Consider the following 18,636-nt stretch of genomic DNA (forward strand, 5'->3'; position numbering starts at 1 on the left):
AAGTGCAGAAGTGAAGATAGCCAAGCGAAAAATACCGGGAGAATGGTCGTCATGACGGACTTAGGGGGGGGGATCCCACGGTTTGCCGTGGCTCGCACAGCATAGCTGCCAGCTGTAAAGGTTAACCAGCGTACGACCTGTAGTGTGAGGTGGTTATTCAAGCCATGCTCACACACATTGGGGTCTTGCAGTGCATTACCCCAGCTGGCATGGACTACGTGAAGAGTCAACTAGGAGTTGGGGAGAACTATCTGTAGAAGAGAACAATCCGTAGAAGAGCAGAAATCTAGAAGTAGACACTGACAGGCATGAGCGCTGGGGCAAGCATGCTATGATTCCCCACTTTTGAATCTACTCGGCGATCAACACTTTAGGAAGTGCCAGCTTCCCTATCACAGTGTTCAAGTTATTTTCTTAAGCGGAACGCGTTACAAAGTCGACTTTAGTGGGATTCGTTTCACTGAAGAAGATGGAGCCAGGACCCAGCAAGGAGAAGATCCCGATGAAGGAACGAGAGTACGATGGTGCTCACCCAATCTTCACGCCGGTGCTGGCCCCTAAAATCACGTCGACCTCGCACGCCGCCCTTGTCCAGTGGCGCAAGGAACGGAAGGTCTATGAAGACATCATGAGAGCGCGCTGCCAGACCTCGGGAGAGGACTACGCTGCGGTGACGAGATCCGTGAAGGATTCTTTCGATCGGAAGCTGCTAGAGACATGGTGTCGGCTCCGGTGGCAAGTTGCAGTGACTGAAGTCGATGACGACAGACTGCGTAGCGAGATCGACAACATTATCAACTCCGTGAAGAACCACACTCTGCCCGACGTGCAAGCTCTGTTCAAGAAAGAGTTGCATTTCAACCTGAAGGCGAGTGACGTTAGCGAGCGAGTGCTGCAATATTTCATCTCCTGCGAGCGCATAATTGAAGAACACGGCCTGCATGCCTGTTTTGAGTCGGAAACCGGGCGGAAAGAAAAATGCAGTTTGCTGGTCAACTCGATTACCCCGGAAGGATTGAAGGAGGAGGTGAAAAACGCCTTGCGGTACCAATCGCCTGGAGCCAAGACGGATGAGTGCAAGTTGCACGATGTGATACTGGCCAAGGCACTTGAGCAGGACCGAGACTTTCGGCGATCAAAGAAGAAGAGGGTCTCGGATGATGTTCAAACGCCACGTCAGACACACGAGCGCGGCGGAAAGAAGGCCAAGCTCAGAGCCGAGTCTGGCGTGCACGGACAGCGAAAAAACCATGACTCACGCAAGAAAGAAGGTGCTCCTGCGCGAAATCAACCACGTCCGGAGGCAAAAGGAAAACCTACTGCTACCGCACCGAAGAAAGGATGCCTAAAATGCGGAGGACCTCATTGGTTTTCTAAGTGCCCTGAAGCCAGTGACGCTGAGAAGCGAGAATTGCCGAAGCAGTTCTACAAGAACAAGGACAAAGCGTCCAGCGATGTGAACATGAAGCGACTTCGCGAGGAAAACTGAAATAAGGCGGGCACCGTTCTGCTGAATGGTGTCCTCCGAAAGCCTTACTGCGCAGATACTGGGTCGAGTCGGTGTCTCATCAACGTCAAGACGCTAGCAGAGCTCAACGCAGTAATGGGGAAAGAGATCTCGATAAGGAAACGGGAAAAACCGATCAAGGGCCGTGCAGTTGGGGGGCATTGGGTCGAGGCTGTGAAAGCTGTAGACCTGGTCATCCAAATTGGCACAGCCGCTGGCATCGTTGAACACCAGAAACCTGTCGAGTGTCTGCTAATTGAAGATGATGATGATGAATTTATCGTGGGTAAGGACTTGTTGAAGTCATTGGGAATTGATGTGGACAGGTTGCTGGAGCAACTTGCACAACCTCAAGTCAACGACGACTGTGATCCATACGACAGCGTTGGCGATAAAAGAACTGAGCATCCAGATCTGGCAGAGATCATGGAGCAGTTGATCAAATTGGTTGACGATGCGGTAAAAGCGGGTTTCCCCGTAGCATATCGGCATCAATTGGAAGAATTAGTGAGGAAACACGATATTTGGCGCATCGATCTCCGGAATGACCCTCCTGCGAGAGTACCGGCTTACGAGATTCGATTGAAGAAGGGTGCAAAGCCGTACAGATGTAAGCCAAGGAAATACTCACCAGCCCAAAGCAAGTTCATGAGAGAGTTCAACGACAAGCTTGTGAAGCTGGGTTGGGTATACCGGAACCAGGCCAGTCGATGGGCGTGTCCTGCGCTACCAGTGAGAAAGCCGGGAACGGAGGATTTTCGACAGACAAGCGACTACAAGCCTTTGAACGCTTTGACTGAGCCTATCGCCGGAGTCATGCCAAATCTCGATGCAAAGCTGCAACATGCCAGGCACAAGAAGCACTATGGACTTTTCGATTTCATTAAGGGATTTTGGCAACTACCGCTGGCTGAGTCGAGTCAAGAGATGCTATCCTACGCGACCGACGAGGGCGTCTTCACACCAACTCGAGTACCTCAGGGTAGTTGCGATGCGGCCTTGCATTTTCAGGCTACAATGGAGAAATGCTTTGCTGAGCTGGTCTACAAGTCTCTGCTGATCTGGATTGATGATCTGCTCCTGTTTGCAGACACCATCGAGGAATATCTGGCGGCACTGGAGACTTTGTTTGACACTATGGATCACTATGGGTTGAAGTTCAGTGTAATGAAGACTTGTTTGTACCAGCAGTCAGTGACCTCGTGCGGCAAAGTAATTTCAGAGAACGGCATCACGCATGATCCCAGACGGATCAATGCTCTGTCGAACATGCCTCCACCGTCCACGGCAGGTGAACTACAGCAATTTATCTGTGCATCTAATTGGATGCGCGATAGTTTGATCGACTACGCCCGAACTATACAGCCACTACAGCAATGCTTGGATCGAGCGCTCGAGGGAAAACGAAAGACCAAGCGAGTCGCGGCTGGTATTGCGCTGCAGCTGAACGAGTCGGAGCTCGTGAGTTTCGACTGTAAAGAAGCTGTTGGCGAACTCATCAACGCTAGCCCATCCGAAAGACAGCGCAGCCTTCGCATTAGTTTGTGATGCGTCGGATGTTGGATGGTCGGCCATTTTGACTCAAGTGGAGAGCTGGGATGACGCAAAGCCTGTGACTGAGCAAAACCACGAGCTTTTGATCTGCAAAGGAGGGACTTTTACAGGCGCGCAGCTACACTGGTCGGTCACGGAGAAAGAGTTGTTTCAGCGTGTGACGACTTGAACTACCTGTTGCTGCGGCCTGGGGGCTTTAAAATCTTTTGCGACTATCGCAATTTGATTTACATGTTTGCACCACACCCGGAAACGAAGAAGCATGTACGAGGGAAATTGCTTCGATGGTCACTCAAATTGACGGAGTATCGCTACACTATCGCACATATAGAGGGTGAGCAGAACGTCTGGGCTGATTTAGTTTCTCGCTGGGGTGGTGCGCCGCCTACATCAGTGATGAGGTTCAAGCGAGTGACGCGCATGCAGACGCAGGCAGAAAAACGACCATTGTTGAGACTTGACAAAGACTCGTTCGTCTGGCCAACACTAAACGAGATTGCCGCCACGCAAAAAGCTCATCTACAAGACAGACCAGAGGCCTGCACGCAAGGCGACGATGGAGTGTACCGATCCGACGGCAAGATCTGGGTGCCGGAAGGAGCAAGTGGCTTCATCCAGAGACTGGTTATCGTGTCACACTGCGGTCCTCAAGGTCATCGAGGTGAGGCAGTGATGCTAAACCATATCAAGCGAATCTTTAAATTCAAGGAGATGGCGCAAAGGGCTCGGCGGTTCCTGAAGAGCTGTCTGCTCTGCGATCATGTAAAGGGTGGAGGAGTGATACCACGTCCATGGGGACCTTGTTTTCGCTCGGACGTTCGCAATGGAGCTATCAACTGGGATTTTCTTTTTCTAGGGGAGAGTTTCGGAACAAGCAAGTACCTGCTGATTATCAAAGACAACTTCAGCCATTTTTGTGAGCTCATACCTTGCGATGCGCCGACCGGTCCAGCAGCTGCAGAGGCAATGATGTGGTGGCACAGTCGCTACGGAGTGCCCAAAACATGGGTCAGTGACAACGCTACGCATTTCAAGAACCAGGTGTTGGCTCTACTTAGCAAGTTCATGAAGGCGAAGCAGGAGTTCGTCGTGGCATACAGCCCGTGGTTGAACGGCTCTGTAGAGCGCGTGAACCGCGATGTTTTGCAGGTGCTGCGAGCAATGATACTAGAGTACTCACTCTCATACCAAGACTAGGTTCATCTAATCCCGCTCGTCCAAGCTAATCTCAATCACTCACCGGTGCCGTCGCTGGCAGGAAGAGCTCTTCACGGGGCTGCCATGCCCAAGTCCGATATCGACCATTTTCGTCCCTGGTTATGCTCCTATCAGTGTGGACACCTCGAGGCAGACCATGGAGGAGTCTTTGGCAGCATTGAGGAGCAGCATTGAGAAGATGCATCAAGAGGTGACAGACCAACGTGAACGGCGGACGTTGTTGAACAAGAAACGTGCCGAAGGCTATCAGATGGTGAACTTTTCTATCGGAGACTATGTGCTGAGATCTCGCGTAGATGAAAAGAACCAGAACAAACTCCTCGTGACGTGGGTCGGCCCTTACGTCGTAACGAAGTGCAACGCCCATTCGTTCACAGTCAAGCATCTCGTCACCGGGAGGGAGAGCAACGTGCATGCCTCCCGGTTGAAGTTCTTCGCAGAGTGCGATCTGGAGGTGACTGAAGAGCTGCGTGAGCATATCGCAGCCCAAGGCATCGTGCTAAAGGTGGAGGCTATTCACCAGCACCGTTGGAATGAAGACATGCACGACTATCAGCTGGCCATCAGCTGGGAAGGTCTTGAGGCTATTGAGGACTCCTGGGAGCCTTTGAAGGTCATGCATCAAGACGTAAAGGTGTTAGTTGACGCCTACGTCGATAGAGCAAAGGATGAAAAGCTCACGACGTACTACAATTTGCTGAAAGCGTGATTTGGCGGCAGTGCAGTGCACTAGCAGCCGAGCCGCTGGATAGCATCGCGACTAGAGTACACAGTGTGTGCTAGAGTCATGTCTGAGACTAAGTAACCACGTAGGTGCTTAAGTCGTTGACGTTGCATATAGTTATGCAAGCTAAACAAGATACTTTGTTGGCATGAACTGTGGTCAGTTGGCCGCATGTTAGCTTATATCTCTATGGTGGCAGTGCAACCTAAGAGACTTCCCAGAGAGCTTTTGAGTGAACATGGCTTGGGAGGGAATTGTAGTGTGAGGTGGTTATTCAAGCCATGCTCACACACATTGGGGTCTTGCAGTGCATTACCCCAGCTGGCATGGACTACGTGAAGAGTCAACTAGGAGTTGGGGAGAACTATCTGTAGAAGAGAACAATCCGTAGAAGAGCAGAAATCTAGAAGTAGACACTGACAGGCATGAGCGCTGGGGCAAGCATGCTATGATTCCCCACTTTTGAATCTACTCGGCGATCAACACTTTAGGAAGTGCCAGCTTCCCTATCACAGTGTTCAAGTTATTTTCTTAAGCGGAACGCGTTACAGACCCCAGCCGAAGCGCAGCGACACTGGACGCGAACCCGCAGCATCGCGCTGTCTTCGTGGGATTGCCCTTGACGCTAAAATTGCAGAACGCGCTTTCCGAATCGGAAATGGCGCTGGCACCTCAGACCTCCACAAGAGCAACGGATGCACATTCGACACAGGAGGCCAGGGTGCTTGCACCTCAACAAAGGCAACGTCAACCCGCTGCAGCAGCATGAAGCGCAATGGGATGAACGGCAACGGTTGGCCCGGTACGTCCCACTTGACCCAGCAACGTAGCGTAGCAGAAGTTAAAAGAGCGAGGAAGCCTCGTCAACACCACCGCGCTCATACGAAGCTCCACCTTCCCTCATCGTGTGTGTCTAGCTGTCCACGCGGATCCGCGAGAAACCCGAAGTGAAGCGCAAAGCAGGACTTGCGGCCAGCAGCTCCCGTCGGGCCGTCTCACGTCCGTTGCAAGATACGCGCCACGTACCCCCGAAGCGTCACGGCCGTGATGACGCGCAGCGGTGCTTTACCCCTCTACTTTGCATACGCTGGCACCAGGAGCGTTTCTATGGGGTCCCCACTGTCGCATCGGAATCTGAGGCCAGCACCAAGCAGCAAAGCTGGAGCGCGCCAATCGCGGAGCGCAGCGACCAACATTGCCGGGGCTCGCCTCGCGAGGACCGTCGGACGTGCCGGGTGAGAACGCGACAACAACCGGACGCTGCCTTGGGGACCATTCGCTGGATGCGAAAACACCTCGGCGAACTCCATCATGGAGCTCCAGGTCGATGGAGCTCCAGGCCGGGGACTTGGCGTTTAGCAAGCGCTTTTCGCTAGTGCTCCAGTTTGAAGTTGGGATGCATCCAATCGGGCGATTGGAAGCTCCGATGTGCTGCAAGTGCTGCTGCCGTCGAGGTCCAATCCGGGGTTTGGACGTTCGCCGACGTTTTGAGCCCAAGCAGCACTCGGATAGGGGAAGCTGTTGTTGTTGTTGTTGCTGCTGCTGCCGCTGCTGCTGCTGCTCAGGCTCAAAATTCGCCCGGGATCGTCGGCGAGAGAGCGGCCTCGAACCCTGCACGACGAGGACGATGGGGAACTCGACCCGTGCTGTAGTTGAATGCTCACTGGGCAAACGTCAGGCGCTGGTTCGTTCCGTCCTCCAAAGCTGCTGCAACACTGAAGAGATTGCCGCCGTATCCATCCTTTCCGTAGTAAAGTGAACGGAGGTGTTGATCGGCGTCAACTTTCTTGTAACTATGCCGCGTTTGATCGGTGCCTCAGCGCATGCACCATGCATCAAAGGACCACGGTCGTAGCTAGATAGATTTAACGCCCGGCCCCGCCTCAGCCGGCGCTGCTGACTGCGTTCAACAAGACCACACACCAGGAAGCTCAAATCCTTGCCCACGTCTGTGGTCAGTACCGCGCAAAATGCCGGCGTATGGCTGGAAAAGGCTCGGCTCGGGTTGCTGGGTATGCGTCACACTGGAGCAACAACAGCAACAACAGCATGATCGCTTCACCCCTCCAGCTCGCATACTTGGACCGCCAGAATCTATTTTCGGCCAATTGCCGACGGGATCCCCTCCGATTGGCCATTTCGCTTGTAGGGTGTGGCCCTTTGGGTGTGTGACGTGCACGCAGGCGGACGTGAGGGTTTCATTGCGGAATTCCCGAGCTCGCGCCCAAGTGGCCCAAGAAGAAGCAGAAGCCCCGAAGCATGTGGCGCCGCTCGCTGTCGCTGCGCTCGCAGCTCAAGACGTTCCCGCGCCGGTCGGCCGCGCACTCGCGCTGGCTCTCGTCCGCCGCGCTCACGCCCGAGGACCAGGAGATGCTCAACGAGCCGCGCGAGGGCATGGACTACGACGTGCTGCTGGTGAGAGAGCTGTGTGGATACAGAGTGATGGTCGCTGGCATCTATTAATAGATAGACTCACGCTTTATATGACGAACTCCATCAAGGTCGGCGCCGGCCCCGCGAGTCTCGCGGCCGCGATCCGCATGAAGCAGCTCTCGGCCGAGAAGGGCACGGACCTGTCCGTGTGCGTGGTCGAGAAGGGCGCCGAGGTGGGCTCGCACATCGTGTCAGGCAACGTGTTCGAGCCGCGCGCGCTGGACGAGCTGCTGCCCAACTGGAAGGAGCTGGGCGCGCCGCTGGACACGCCCGTGACCAAGGACCAGTTCCTGCTGCTCACGGAGGACAAGTCTCTGGGGTTGCCCCACTTCCTGCTGCCCCAGGAGGAGGTGAGCGTTGCGTCCGTTTCTCTTTTCTTTTGCGTGTTCTGGTGGTTGCGGATGCAGCAGACGCGAAATATCTTGGACTAACAATGCGTATCTTTTCCTCTGGGATTTGCCAACCCTTAGCACAACGACGGCAACTTCATCATCAGCCTCAGCAAGTTCGTGCGATGGATGGGCGAGCAGGCCGAGGAGGCCGGCGTCGAGATCTACCCGGGCTTCTCGGCCTCGGAGGTGATCTACCGCGAGGACGGCTCGGTGGGCGGCGTTGCGACCCGCGACGTCGGCATCGGCAAGGACGGCAAGCCCAAGGGCACCTTCGCTCGCGGCATGGAGCTGCGTGCGCGTGTGGTACGTTTGCCGCTGGAGTGAGATGGAGCTACAGGGTTGAACTTTGTGCTAATGGTTGCTTATTGCTATTGCAGACGCTCTTTGGTGAGGGTTGCCGCGGCTCGTGCAGTGAGGAGGTGATGGAGAAGTTCAACCTGCGCGAAGGCGTCCAGCCGCAGACGTACGGCATTGGTGTGAAGGAGGTGTGGCGCATCCCCAAGGAGAAGCACCAGGCTGGCCTCGTGCAGCACACGCTGGGCTGGCCGCTCCAGCGCTCGCTGATGGACAAGACCTTCGGTGGATCGTTCATGTACCACATGGAGGACGACCTCGTGCAGATTGGTGTGGTCGTTGGTCTGGACTACGAGAACCCGTACATCAACCCGTACGAGGAGTTCCAGCGCTTTAAGACGCACCCGGCCATCCGGAAGTACCTGGAGGGCGGTGAGTGTGTGCAGTACGGTGCTCGTTGCCTGAACGAGGGCGGCTACCACGCTATCCCGAAGTTGACTTTCCCTGGCGGTGGTCTGATCGGTTGCTCGGCTGGTTTCCTGAACGGCGTGAAGATCAAGGGCACGCACACTGCTATGAAGTCGGGTATGCTGGCTGCTGAGGCTGCGTACGAGGCTTTGACTGCCACTGGCGCCGAGCCTGTGGCTGAGACGGCGGAAATCAACCCTGAAGAGCCCGCGATTGACATCTCGAGCTACGAGGGTGCTGTGGAATCGTCGTGGATTGCTGAGGAGCTGAAGGCTGTTCGCAACGTTCACGCTGGTTTCCACAAGGGCTTCCTGCCTGGTCTGCTGCACGCTGGAGTGGCGACGCACGTCCTCAGAGGAAAGGAGCCGTGGACCATTCCAAACACCGTTGCGGACTCGGCGAAGACGCGCCCGGCCAAGGAGTTCACGCCCATCGACTACCCCAAGCCGGATGGCAAGCTGACGTTCGACTTGCTCTCGAATCTGCAGCGCAGCGGCACCAACCACAACCACGACCAGCCTGCGCACTTGCGGATCAAGCCGGAGCTCGCGGAGGTCCCCTCAAAGGAGTCGTTCCCCGTGTACGCTGGCCCGGAGCAGCGGTTCTGCCCTGCCCGCGTCTACGAGTACACGGATGGCAGCGAGGCCAACGGCGTCCCGCAGCTTGTGATCAACGCTCAGAACTGCGTCCACTGCAAGTGCTGCTCCATCAAAATGCCGAAGGAGTACATCAAGTGGACCGTGCCCGAAGGCGGAGGTGGCCCTGCCTAGTAAGTTTCTCTCTGCTGTTACTGTGTTGCATGGCGCCGAGCACCCTGACTAACTTTACCCCTTTTGTGTCTTCTTGTGCCTGTGCAGCGAGCTCATGTAAGGACCTCTTCGAGAGTACTTTGGTCATACATAGTCGCCCGGGGCTGTAGTAAATATTCAATCAATGATACACGATACCGGTTGGTACAAACTAGACAACGAAGAGCTCGTCCATCCTGCCTGCAGGCATTGCGATCCAGCGCAGCAGCACTTCAACATGAAATTGACAAGAAACGATTCCACGTCACTCTTTCGAATCAACAACATCCTCAACTTTTTTGCATTTTTTGATGTGCGGCGGGCAGCTCACTTCGCGATTGTATCATTCGCCGGCCATGCTGCGGCTGCGTCGCTCCATCGCGCGCCCGCGCAGCAGCCTCTGCGCGCGGCTGCAGTCGTCCGCGTCATCCGCGTCGTCCTCGCCGGCCAGGCCCAGCCAGACCTTCATCACCACGCCCATCTTCTACGTGAACGCGGCGCCGCACATCGGCCACGTGCACTCGGCCGTGCTGGCGGACGCGCTGTCGCGCTGGTTCAAGGTCAAGCGGCACGACGTGCTGTTCACGACGGGCACGGACGAGCACGGGCTCAAGGTGCAGGAGGCGGCGGAAAAGAGCGGCACGACGGACTACAAGGCCTTCTGCGACGAGGTGTCGTCGCGCTTCAACGCCATCTTCGACGAGGCCAACGTGGACTGCTCGCGCTTCATCCGCACGAGCGACGAGGACCACCACGAGGCCGTGGCCGCCTTCTGGAGGACCATCCGCGACAACGAACACATCTACCTGGGCAACCACGAGTCGTGGTACTGCAAGTCGGACGAGAGCTTCCTCACGGAGATGCAGGTGGAGGACAGGGAGGAGGCCGACGGGACGGTGATTAAAGTGTCCAAGGAGAGTGGACACCCCGTCGAGATGCTGCGCGAGGAGAACTACAAGTTCCGTCTCTCGGCCTTCCAGGGCCGACTGTTGCAGTGGCTGGACGAGAACCCGGACGTGATCGTGCCCAAGTCCAGGTACAACGAAGTGCGTGCGGCGGTGACCAGCGGACTGAGGGACTTGTCGGTCTCACGCTTGAGCGAGAAGATCCAGTGGGCAATTAAGGTCCCAGGTATTGTGGACTCTATTAGTGGTTGGGCGGGTTAGTTTTGAAGGGCTCATAGGGTTTACTGTTTGTTTTGGGTGCAGATGACGACAAGCACTGCGTCTACGTGTGGCTGGACGCGTTGACCAACTATCTGACAAGCGCTGGATACCCGGGTGACGTTGACCGCGCCTGGCCTGCGGACTATCACATCGTGGGCAAGGATATCCTGAAGTTCCACGCGATTTACTGGCCAGCTTTCCTCATGGCGGCAGGACTCCCGCTGCCGAAAAAGGTGGTGGCGCACGCGCACTGGACCGTTGGCAACGTCAAAATGTCCAAGAGTCTCGGCAATGTGGTGGACCCCCACGAGATGCTGTCCAAGTACGGATCGGACTTCGTGCGCTTCTTCTTGCTGAGAGAGGGGGTGCTCACGAACGACGGCGACTTCAACGCCGACACCCTTGAGGACCGTGTCAACAGCGAGCTCGCTGACACGCTGGGTAACCTGGTTTCTCGTAGCACCGGCAAGTCGGTTCTCGTGAAGGGAATTGTGCCGAAGCGTCCTCAGCTTGATCGCCTCACACCTGAAGACAAGGAACTTGTGGCAAAGGGCCAAGCTCTTGCCGCCAAGGTTGAGCAGCTATTCGATACGCCTGATGTACGTCTTGGAACCATGCTTTTGGTGGTGGTCTCTTGCATTTTTTAACACTGCGCTTGATGTACACTGACAGTTCGCGCGCGGTCTCGAAGAGATCGTTTTCTTCCTCCACGACGTCAACCGGTACGCTATGCCCTTCCTCGGAGGAACACCACTACAATTCTAACTCCTACTATCACTTGCTTCTCATGTCAAGATATTTCACGATCATGGAACCGTGGGTTCTGTCGAAGACCCTCAAGAACTCGGAAGATGTGACTTCCGACGAGTATAAGGCCACAAAAGCGCGTCTCGACACTATTCTGTACCTTGCTATCGATGCAGCACGTATAAGTGGTAAGTGCTCACATGGGTTTAACCTGCTGCTATGCTTATATGCCTAATGATTGTTTGTCGTGTTTTACGTAGCAATCTTGTTGCAACCTGTCGTTCCAATTGCAGCCACGAAGATCTTGGACTACCTCGCAGTGCCAGAAGATAAGCGCTCTTTGGCCGAGGCAACTCTGCTGTGCGATGATGAGCAGGTGATGGGTGCCGTGCTGAGTAACTCGAAATCGTTCGTGACGTTCCCCAAGGTGGACAAGAAGCGCAAATAAGTGTAGATGCAGTTGTCATAGCCTGACAGCGTGTGGATTGAGCTGGCATCAATAGAGACTTGACGTCACCTTGAATCTCAAGTTTTTTTTTAATCCACTCTAGAACTTAGCCTAAGATCTTCGCCAGTGCAGTTTTCTGGAGTGTCGTGAGATGGCGTGGGAAGACAATGTCGAATTTAATTCGCAGGTCACCGCGCTCGCCAGGCTGGCTGGAAATCGGCATTCCCTCCTTCTTCACAACCTTCTCAGAACTCGGGCTAACCACTTCGTTGCACGAAATCGCCAGCTTGCGGCCGTCCAGTGTTGGCACCTCCACACAGTAGTCGCCAAGTGCCTCGCTAAGCTTCAACTTGGCCGTGAACACAAGATGGGCACCGTCGCGGTTGAACAGACTGTGCTCCTGCTGCGCAACCTGGAAAATCACGTCTCCAGCTTCGTTGGTGCGAGTCTCGTTGCCCTCGCGGTCAAACGTGATCTTAGTGCCGGCCTTCCAGCCAGGCTTGATCCTTATCACGAAAGTCTTGGCGTCGTTCACCAGCTCGTCGTTCTGCAACCGCTTGCGCTCAACAACCACCGACTTGGAGGTTCCCAGGAAGAGCTCTTCCAGTGTGCACACGACTTCCTGCACAATGGGCTCGGCCTTCTCGGGGCCCTTCTTGCGCAGCGAGCTGGCAAACGGCAGCGTATCCCCGAAGCCGAAGTCCCCGAACGGATTGTTGGTACCGAAGAATTTGTTGAACACGTCTTCGGACGCACGCTCGTTGAACGCGTAGCCGTCGCGCATGTCGCCATTTTCGTCGGGCACTCCGTTCTTGAGACCGTCGTAGCCGTACTGGTCGAAGATGGCTCGGCGTTCCGGGTCGCTCAATACATCGTAAGCTTCCGAGATCTCTTGAAAACGGTATTGGGCTTCCACGAGATTGTTCTTGTTCTTGTCGGGGTGCCACTTCATCGCGAGCTTGCGGTAACTACCAACGACCAACATATCGCAACCGATTCAGTCAGTCAGTCCGTGCTCATCCACACAACCATCAACGCTGGTACTTACGCCTTCTTGATCTCCTGCTCGGTGGCACCACGCGGGACTTGCAGCAGCTCATAGTAGTCCATCTCGCTCGGCGATCGTCACGGAGAAGCTTATGAAGATCGAACACTCGTCGTTTCGAGAAATGGAGAGCAGACGGCTCGAGACGTCGGCGATCAACTAAAATTGGTGTGAACACAGCAACCACCTCGAGGCGCCTCCAGCACTGGAGGCAGTAGAAGTGATGTTTGTAGCAGATATATTACGACTGTCGGCTGTCGGCTGCAGTTTGTCAACTGTCGACTTGCTCTGACACGCATTTATTCTGGAAGAACTAGAAGTCGCGGTAGAGCATGAGCATACCGTCTAGGTGGATAATGGCACGGTCGAGACGGTCGAGCGAGCGGCTGAGCTTGTCGAACTTGTCGAGATCGTTGGCTTCAACCAGTTGCTCCGACCGAGCGATGAGCTCCTTGTTCTCCTCCGCCTCGAACTTACGCCGGCGGCGGAGGCGACACAGCGAGTCCTGCACGCGCTCCGTGATCCGCGCCTGCATCTGCGGTACGTCCACGGACCAACAGAAGAATGTGAATGCGGGGTTGTGGTCTGCACGCTTCGGAATTTCCTGCATTTTCAGCAGCTTATCCGTGTACAGCTCGTACAGCCGATGCCGCGCGTCGTTGGACGGCAGCAGCGCCAGCTCGCCGATAGTTTTCTGCTCTAATTGGCGCTTCTCCATCAGCAGGCGCACGATACGAGCGCTCGCGACGCCATACTTGTCCTGGATGTACGCGTGGGTGGTGGCCTGCTGCAGGAACTCCACAATCTTCTGCATGTGCACCACGTACTGGCCGCCGTCACCTGCACGCGTCTGGGTGGGGTCGAACGCCTCCTGCGCCACCTTCATCACCATTCCTGACTTGTCACGGCACATGACCATGATGTAGTTGAGAAGCAGGCGCCATGGGTTGTTAGCCTCAGGAGGCAGGGCCTTCTTCACACTCTCCATGTCAAACAAATCGCGCGCCGACACGGGGAACGAAGTGGGCTCGTCCTTTTCGCGCTCGCGCGGCGACGAGTGCTGCAGCATCGCCGCCACGATGACACCAGCCACAGCGTTGATGTTCTCCGTCGCAAACCTAATGCAAGCCTTGTGCCGCAGATCGCGCAGGAGCTGCGTCACGCCAAAGCGCCACACGAGCGAGCGCTCGTCGGTGTGCGCGCCCGAGCCGTCCGGCGCATCCTCGCCGCTGGTCTCACCACCGGTAGTGCCATCTCCAGACGACGTACCACGACTGGGAAGCTTGGCGCGCTTCGAGTTTTTCTTCCGCTTATTGCCACGTCCAGACGAGGTAGAAGAACTGGCAGAGCTGGGTTCCCACTCGGCCTCCGAATCATCCTTTTCCTTACGAGCCGCCTCGTCCGCGTCCAGCATCATCTGCAGCTCCACCGGAATCGCATTACCTGAGGACGGTGCCGGCGCCTTCCGCTTCTTTCCACGCACTGTGATTCCGTCCTCGTCGGCAGCTTTACCATTTTTGTTCACGCCGTTTGCGCTTAACGCGCTTCCAGCCTCCGCATTGGACGCGGCAGCAGCAGCCGATTTGCTGTTCAAGTTGCTGGTGGCGCCCTTCTCATGTCCGCGCATGATGCAGGCCGGGAACTCCGGCGCCTCCTCCGGCTCCGCCACCTTTAGGTCGAGTGGGTGCACGCGCGAGATGTAGCGCTTCTTGGCCATCTCCACGAACGTCTCGCGCACGAGGTGGCGGCACTCGTCCAGCTCCTCCTCGCCGATCTCCTCGTCCTCGGCGGCTGCAGCCTGCTCTGCGTCGGCCTCCTGCGCCGTCTGCTTCTGCTCCTGGCGCCGCTGCTCCGCCAAGTTGTAGGCCATCGTCTCCAGCGACTGGTCCATGCGCACGCGGCCCTGCACCAGCATCTCCTCCATCACCACTTCGCCCTGCACGCCGAACGTCTCCTTGGCCAGCTCGATGAACTTGGGGAACCGCAGCCGGTACAGCGCCTCCTGCACGTTGATCTGCCCCATTGCAACACAACAAGATCAACGTCAGCACAACAATAACAATAACAATAATGCGCCACTCGTACGTTGTAGGCGACAGTGGGCGCGCCGCCGCGAGCGCCAGCCACGGGCGTCACGTCCAGCACGTTGTGCTGCAGCAGCTTGAGCAGCGCGCACTTGATCTGCACAGGCAATTAATTGCAAAAACACATAAACAGTTAGCAATTAATTATGCATGCAATTGCAATTATGGCGGGTGCCCGCCTGAGTCGCCAGCGCAACGCAACGCACCTCGTGCACGGACGGCGGCGAGGCCGCGGAGCTGCGGCGCTGCAGCTTGTGGGCGAGCTCGGCCAGGCGCAGGCCCTCGGAGCGCAGCAGCGCCTCGGCCACGCGCTCCGCCACGTCGCCGAAGTCCTCGCGCACGATGCTCAGCACCAGCGCGCGCTCGGAGCGCGAGGCGAACGCCGCCTTCCTCTCGGTCGAAGCCATTTGTCCGCAAATGTGGCAATTGTCCGCCATCCAACGCCCGTTAGATCGGAGATGTTGCGCCAGTGTCGTTTGTTGTGTGCACCACACCAACACTAAATATCGAGAAATCTACGTGTAACATTCCTACGACCTCCTACTCAGGAATTCATTACATGTAGTAAAAAAAATACTAATAGCAACAACTAACACACAAATGGCGGGCGAAGATGCGAGCCGCAAGCGGCCGGCGGCCGACGGCTCCGACTCGGACGAGCGCGACAACTCGGAGCCGTCCCAGACGGAGATGGAGGAGCAGCTCTGCGCGCACGCGGCCGAGGCGCTCAATCACTTCATCCGCAGCCACCACATCGCCGCCAGCGTACGCGTTGATTGGCTCGCGGCATTGCAGTTGATCATCGACGTAATTTATTTTTTGACGCAGTAATTTATTTTTCGTTGTCGATATGACTAGACGGAGGTGGCGCGCAACCGACTCAAGAACTCGCTGTACCTGATCGAGCAGCGGCGGCGACGCAAAGAATACCCGGCACGGGCCAGCGAGGTGTTCCATGAAGCCATGCAAGGCTTTGGAGTCGTGCAGAGTGAGTGAGGTGTCGTTGACATATTATTCTAAATGAGAGTATGATGTACTAATATTTATCTTGTTTATTGCAGCGTCGGAGCTGCCGGTGTCTCCGGACCGCCGCGTGAAGCACACGATCAGGATCCAGCTGAGCAATCCCAGCGAGATGCTGGTCAAGCGCGCCGTGATTCTGCCGAAGGTGCCGCCGATCCCAACCGCCACCATGTGGACGGCGCTCGCCAAGAACTACGAGGTGGAGGACGAGCCGCAGCTCAAGTTCCTGCCCTACTTTGGCGACGACGACGAAGAGGACGTCGTGTCCGAGTTCTACCAGATCAAGTGAGAGTTTATATTTTGCCTTGGGAGCGATATTTGCATCGGACCTGACGGGGATACTTTGTCTTGACTTTAGACAGCAACGGACGAGTGCGTGTGAAGTCGAGTTTACCAAGGAAATGTGTGAGGCCGTGCTGAAGACACTTCAGTCCACGTGGGACCTCACGCCGAGTGATCTCAAGCGCGTGGCCAACGTTATTCAAGTGGAAGAGGAGGTCGGGCAGCTTGTCTTCGTGTTGCGTAGAGTATGCGCTGGACTGGTCTATTCACTTGCTGTCGTTATTTGTCAAGTAGGTGCTAGTTGAGGTGCACAAGAACTTGCGCTTGATGCAGCGCGCAGCGAAGAAGAAACGGCGCACAGAAGCGATGGCCGCTGCAAACGGGCACAGAAATTTGACTCCTACTGGTGAAGAAAATGGATCCAAGGACGAGCTTCAAGATTCTGCCGACGAGCCCAATATCTCAATGGAGAATTACTTCGAGCTCTACGAAAAGTCCGCTGATTCGTTTCGCAGTACGTGCTCTTTATCGTGGGGTTGACTTCGCAATTTAAACTGTAGCACTGACCATTGCGTGTGCTGTGTTCTGGGTGCAGGTCTTTTCTGTCGACGTTGTTTTGTGTACGACTGCGACTACCATGGGTGTCTCGAGCAGCCAAAACTGGTAAGAATGTATTAGACGAAAACTTTTGTATTCGAAACTCATACTCTGTGTGCTGCGATCTACAGAGCATTGCAGAGCAAAATGCCGTTGCGCTCAACTTGAAGGAGAAGGACACGTTGATAAACAGAGGACGGAACTGCGGCAACGATTGCTTCCTGGGCCGAACAAGGTCTTCGAGCGTGAACGGATTCTCGAAAGCTCGTGCCATTTCTGCCACGTTCGGGTGGAACAAGAAAACGCGTATTATATGTGCGCGAGCCTACTTCCTCTGCTCAGGCAATTTCTGCGAAATGGCCAAAATACTCGGTGACAAGACCTGCATGGAAGTGTCGGAGTTGTGCGAGTACTACGACATCAACGACCGCACCTTACCAAAAGAGGTACGCCCAGGAGAAGGCGGTCTTTGTCAGCGCAAAACTAATTGTTCTTTTACTTGTGCACTGCGTAATAGGTCCAACCTCCGTCCAAAAGTCGTCGCTCGAAGAAGAAGAAGAATGGACGGATGTCAATTGCGCATTTACAGAGTACGTTGGTATTATGCATTTTGAATTCTGTATGTTTCATTGTCACCCTAGATACGCTGCGGTGCGTGAAGATCTTAGCATCGCGGCCGCATGGAGTGACATATACTGAGCAGAGATGCATGCGCCTTTCATATTCCTCCTGAGACTGGAGAGACTATAGTTGCCGGGCTTTTGTTAGGCTGCACATTATTGTCGTATTTATTTGGTTGTATACGATTTCAAAGCTGACTTTGTTCGCTTTATTTTGTACGTACTAACCACGACAGACTCCCAGAATGGGGTGGTGAACTCGGTTCAGATCAAGTACGTTTCAGTTTCGTCCATTATTGCTGGAGCCGCTTCATGTTGTCTCATGCGATTTAATTATTCATGTTTTGTAAATCTAGAATCGAACCATGCTCGCACGAGGGGCCTTGTGAGCAAGGCGTGTGCTCATGCGTCGAGGACGGTATCTTTTGCTCTAAGCACTGCCACTGCGCTCACGATGAGTGCAAGATTTTCTTCCCAGGGTGCCAGTGCCAGCGTGGTCGTTGCCGAACTAAGGCATGCCCGTGCTTCTGTGCGGGTCGGGAGTGTGACCTCGACTTGTGCAAAGTGTGCTGCGCAGACGAAATTACTGCGCGTGAAAAGGGCGAGGCGTATGATTGCAACGCGGACAAAACTAAGGACGAGAAGCAGCAAACGTCTTGCCAGAACCGCAGCATCGCGCTAGGCAGACAAAAGCATGTTCGAATGGGCCGCTCTAATCTGGGCGCAGCTGGCTGGGGGCTTTTCGTGGACGAGTTTGTGGCCAAGGATGAGTTCATTATCGAGTACATCGGCGAGATGGTCACGCAGGAAGAAGCTGATAGACGTGGATCTGTCTACGACAAAGTCGACCGCAGGTAGAATGAGCGTTCTGTTTCCATCATGACTACCCCTGGCTAACACGTCTTTGTGTAAATTGCTAGCTACCTGTTTAACCTGGACACCAAGACTGTGATTGATTCGACGCGAAAGGGAAACAAGACAAGGGTATGTGTTGGGGCCAACTAGAATTATCTCGTGTGTGTTGGAACTGAAGCTGACCTCAAATGTGTCCCTCCAGTTCATTAACCATTCCAAGAAGAATCCAAACTGCGCATGCAAGATCATGAATGTGAGCAGCGACTTTCGGATTGGCTTGTATGCGACCCATGACATTCAACCACACACAGAGGTACGAATTCTCTATCTACGTCAGGATGTAGTCGACGTCTAATGGTGATGCTGCTGCAGCTTTTCTTCGACTATGGAT

At 55.2% G+C, this 18,636-nt stretch overlaps 9 protein-coding genes across 9 annotated transcripts; 7 read left to right on the plus strand and 2 right to left on the minus strand.

Moving 5' to 3' along the window:
- Window positions 1-532: 532 nt before the first annotated feature.
- PHYSODRAFT_416145 (hypothetical protein) lies at window positions 533-757 on the plus strand (the record flags this gene model as incomplete). The annotated part of the gene is made up of 1 exon (XM_009521664.1): window positions 533-757. A coding segment is annotated over one exon (225 nt), but the record flags the coding sequence as incomplete, so codon positions are not given.
- An 18-nt stretch (window positions 758-775) lies between these two features.
- PHYSODRAFT_447690 (hypothetical protein) lies at window positions 776-1,141 on the plus strand (the record flags this gene model as incomplete). Its single annotated transcript, XM_009521665.1, has 1 exon — window positions 776-1,141. A coding segment is annotated over one exon (366 nt), but the record flags the coding sequence as incomplete, so codon positions are not given.
- A 171-nt stretch (window positions 1,142-1,312) lies between these two features.
- PHYSODRAFT_478150 (hypothetical protein) lies at window positions 1,313-1,489 on the plus strand (the record flags this gene model as incomplete). The annotated part of the gene is made up of 1 exon (XM_009521666.1): window positions 1,313-1,489. A coding segment is annotated over one exon (177 nt), but the record flags the coding sequence as incomplete, so codon positions are not given.
- Window positions 1,490-5,517: 4,028 nt separating this feature from the next.
- On the plus strand, window positions 5,518-9,556 carry PHYSODRAFT_344769 (hypothetical protein). The gene is made up of 7 exons (XM_009521667.1): window positions 5,518-5,834; window positions 5,921-6,238; window positions 7,221-7,418; window positions 7,505-7,786; window positions 7,907-8,131; window positions 8,206-9,359; window positions 9,448-9,556. The coding sequence occupies exons 1-7, from the start codon at window positions 5,769-5,771 to the stop codon at window positions 9,458-9,460; spliced, it is 2,256 nt and encodes a 751-aa protein (XP_009519962.1). The 5' UTR covers window positions 5,518-5,768; the 3' UTR covers window positions 9,461-9,556.
- Window positions 9,557-9,734: 178 nt separating this feature from the next.
- On the plus strand, window positions 9,735-11,309 carry PHYSODRAFT_483447 (hypothetical protein; the record flags this gene model as incomplete). Its single annotated transcript, XM_009521668.1, has 3 exons — window positions 9,735-10,509; window positions 10,587-11,143; window positions 11,217-11,309. 3 exons carry the CDS (start codon window positions 9,735-9,737, stop codon window positions 11,307-11,309), a joined length of 1,425 nt encoding a protein of 474 aa, XP_009519963.1.
- Window positions 11,310-11,845: 536 nt separating this feature from the next.
- PHYSODRAFT_480671 (hypothetical protein) lies at window positions 11,846-12,849 on the minus strand (the record flags this gene model as incomplete). Its single annotated transcript, XM_009521669.1, has 2 exons — window positions 11,846-12,707; window positions 12,788-12,849. 2 exons carry the CDS (start codon window positions 12,847-12,849, stop codon window positions 11,846-11,848), a joined length of 924 nt encoding a protein of 307 aa, XP_009519964.1.
- Window positions 12,850-13,097: 248 nt separating this feature from the next.
- PHYSODRAFT_487168 (hypothetical protein) lies at window positions 13,098-14,971 on the minus strand (the record flags this gene model as incomplete). The annotated part of the gene is made up of 2 exons (XM_009521670.1): window positions 13,098-14,798; window positions 14,870-14,971. Coding segments are annotated over 2 exons (1,803 nt in total), but the record flags the coding sequence as incomplete, so codon positions are not given.
- A 497-nt stretch (window positions 14,972-15,468) lies between these two features.
- On the plus strand, window positions 15,469-16,570 carry PHYSODRAFT_486273 (hypothetical protein; the record flags this gene model as incomplete). The annotated part of the gene is made up of 5 exons (XM_009521671.1): window positions 15,469-15,633; window positions 15,727-15,816; window positions 15,896-16,176; window positions 16,250-16,376; window positions 16,514-16,570. The coding sequence occupies 5 exons, from the start codon at window positions 15,469-15,471 to the stop codon at window positions 16,568-16,570; spliced, it is 720 nt and encodes a 239-aa protein (XP_009519966.1).
- Window positions 16,571-16,638: 68 nt separating this feature from the next.
- On the plus strand, window positions 16,639-18,600 carry PHYSODRAFT_479110 (hypothetical protein; the record flags this gene model as incomplete). The annotated part of the gene is made up of 9 exons (XM_009521672.1): window positions 16,639-16,687; window positions 16,769-16,836; window positions 16,902-17,216; window positions 17,288-17,360; window positions 17,512-17,565; window positions 17,627-17,663; window positions 17,747-18,244; window positions 18,311-18,374; window positions 18,448-18,600. The coding sequence occupies 9 exons, from the start codon at window positions 16,639-16,641 to the stop codon at window positions 18,598-18,600; spliced, it is 1,311 nt and encodes a 436-aa protein (XP_009519967.1).
- Window positions 18,601-18,636: the final 36 nt, after the last annotated feature.

The sequence above is a fragment of the Phytophthora sojae genome (assembly GCF_000149755.1).
Source record: "Phytophthora sojae unplaced genomic scaffold PHYSOscaffold_2, whole genome shotgun sequence".
Lineage (NCBI taxonomy): Eukaryota > Oomycota > Peronosporomycetes > Peronosporales > Peronosporaceae > Phytophthora > Phytophthora sojae.

Bases quoted from the DNA above. Each gene is read 5' to 3' on its own strand.
- PHYSODRAFT_344769 (XM_009521667.1), top strand. From the start codon at position 5,769: ATGAAGCGCAATGGGATGAACGGCAACGGTTGGCCCGGTACGTCCCAC. The intron at 7,787-7,906 runs GTGAGCGTTGCG...GCCAACCCTTAG, and splicing joins TCCTGCTGCCCCAGGAGGAG to CACAACGACGGCAACTTCAT. The intron at 8,132-8,205 runs GTACGTTTGCCG...TTGCTATTGCAG, and splicing joins TGGAGCTGCGTGCGCGTGTG to ACGCTCTTTGGTGAGGGTTG.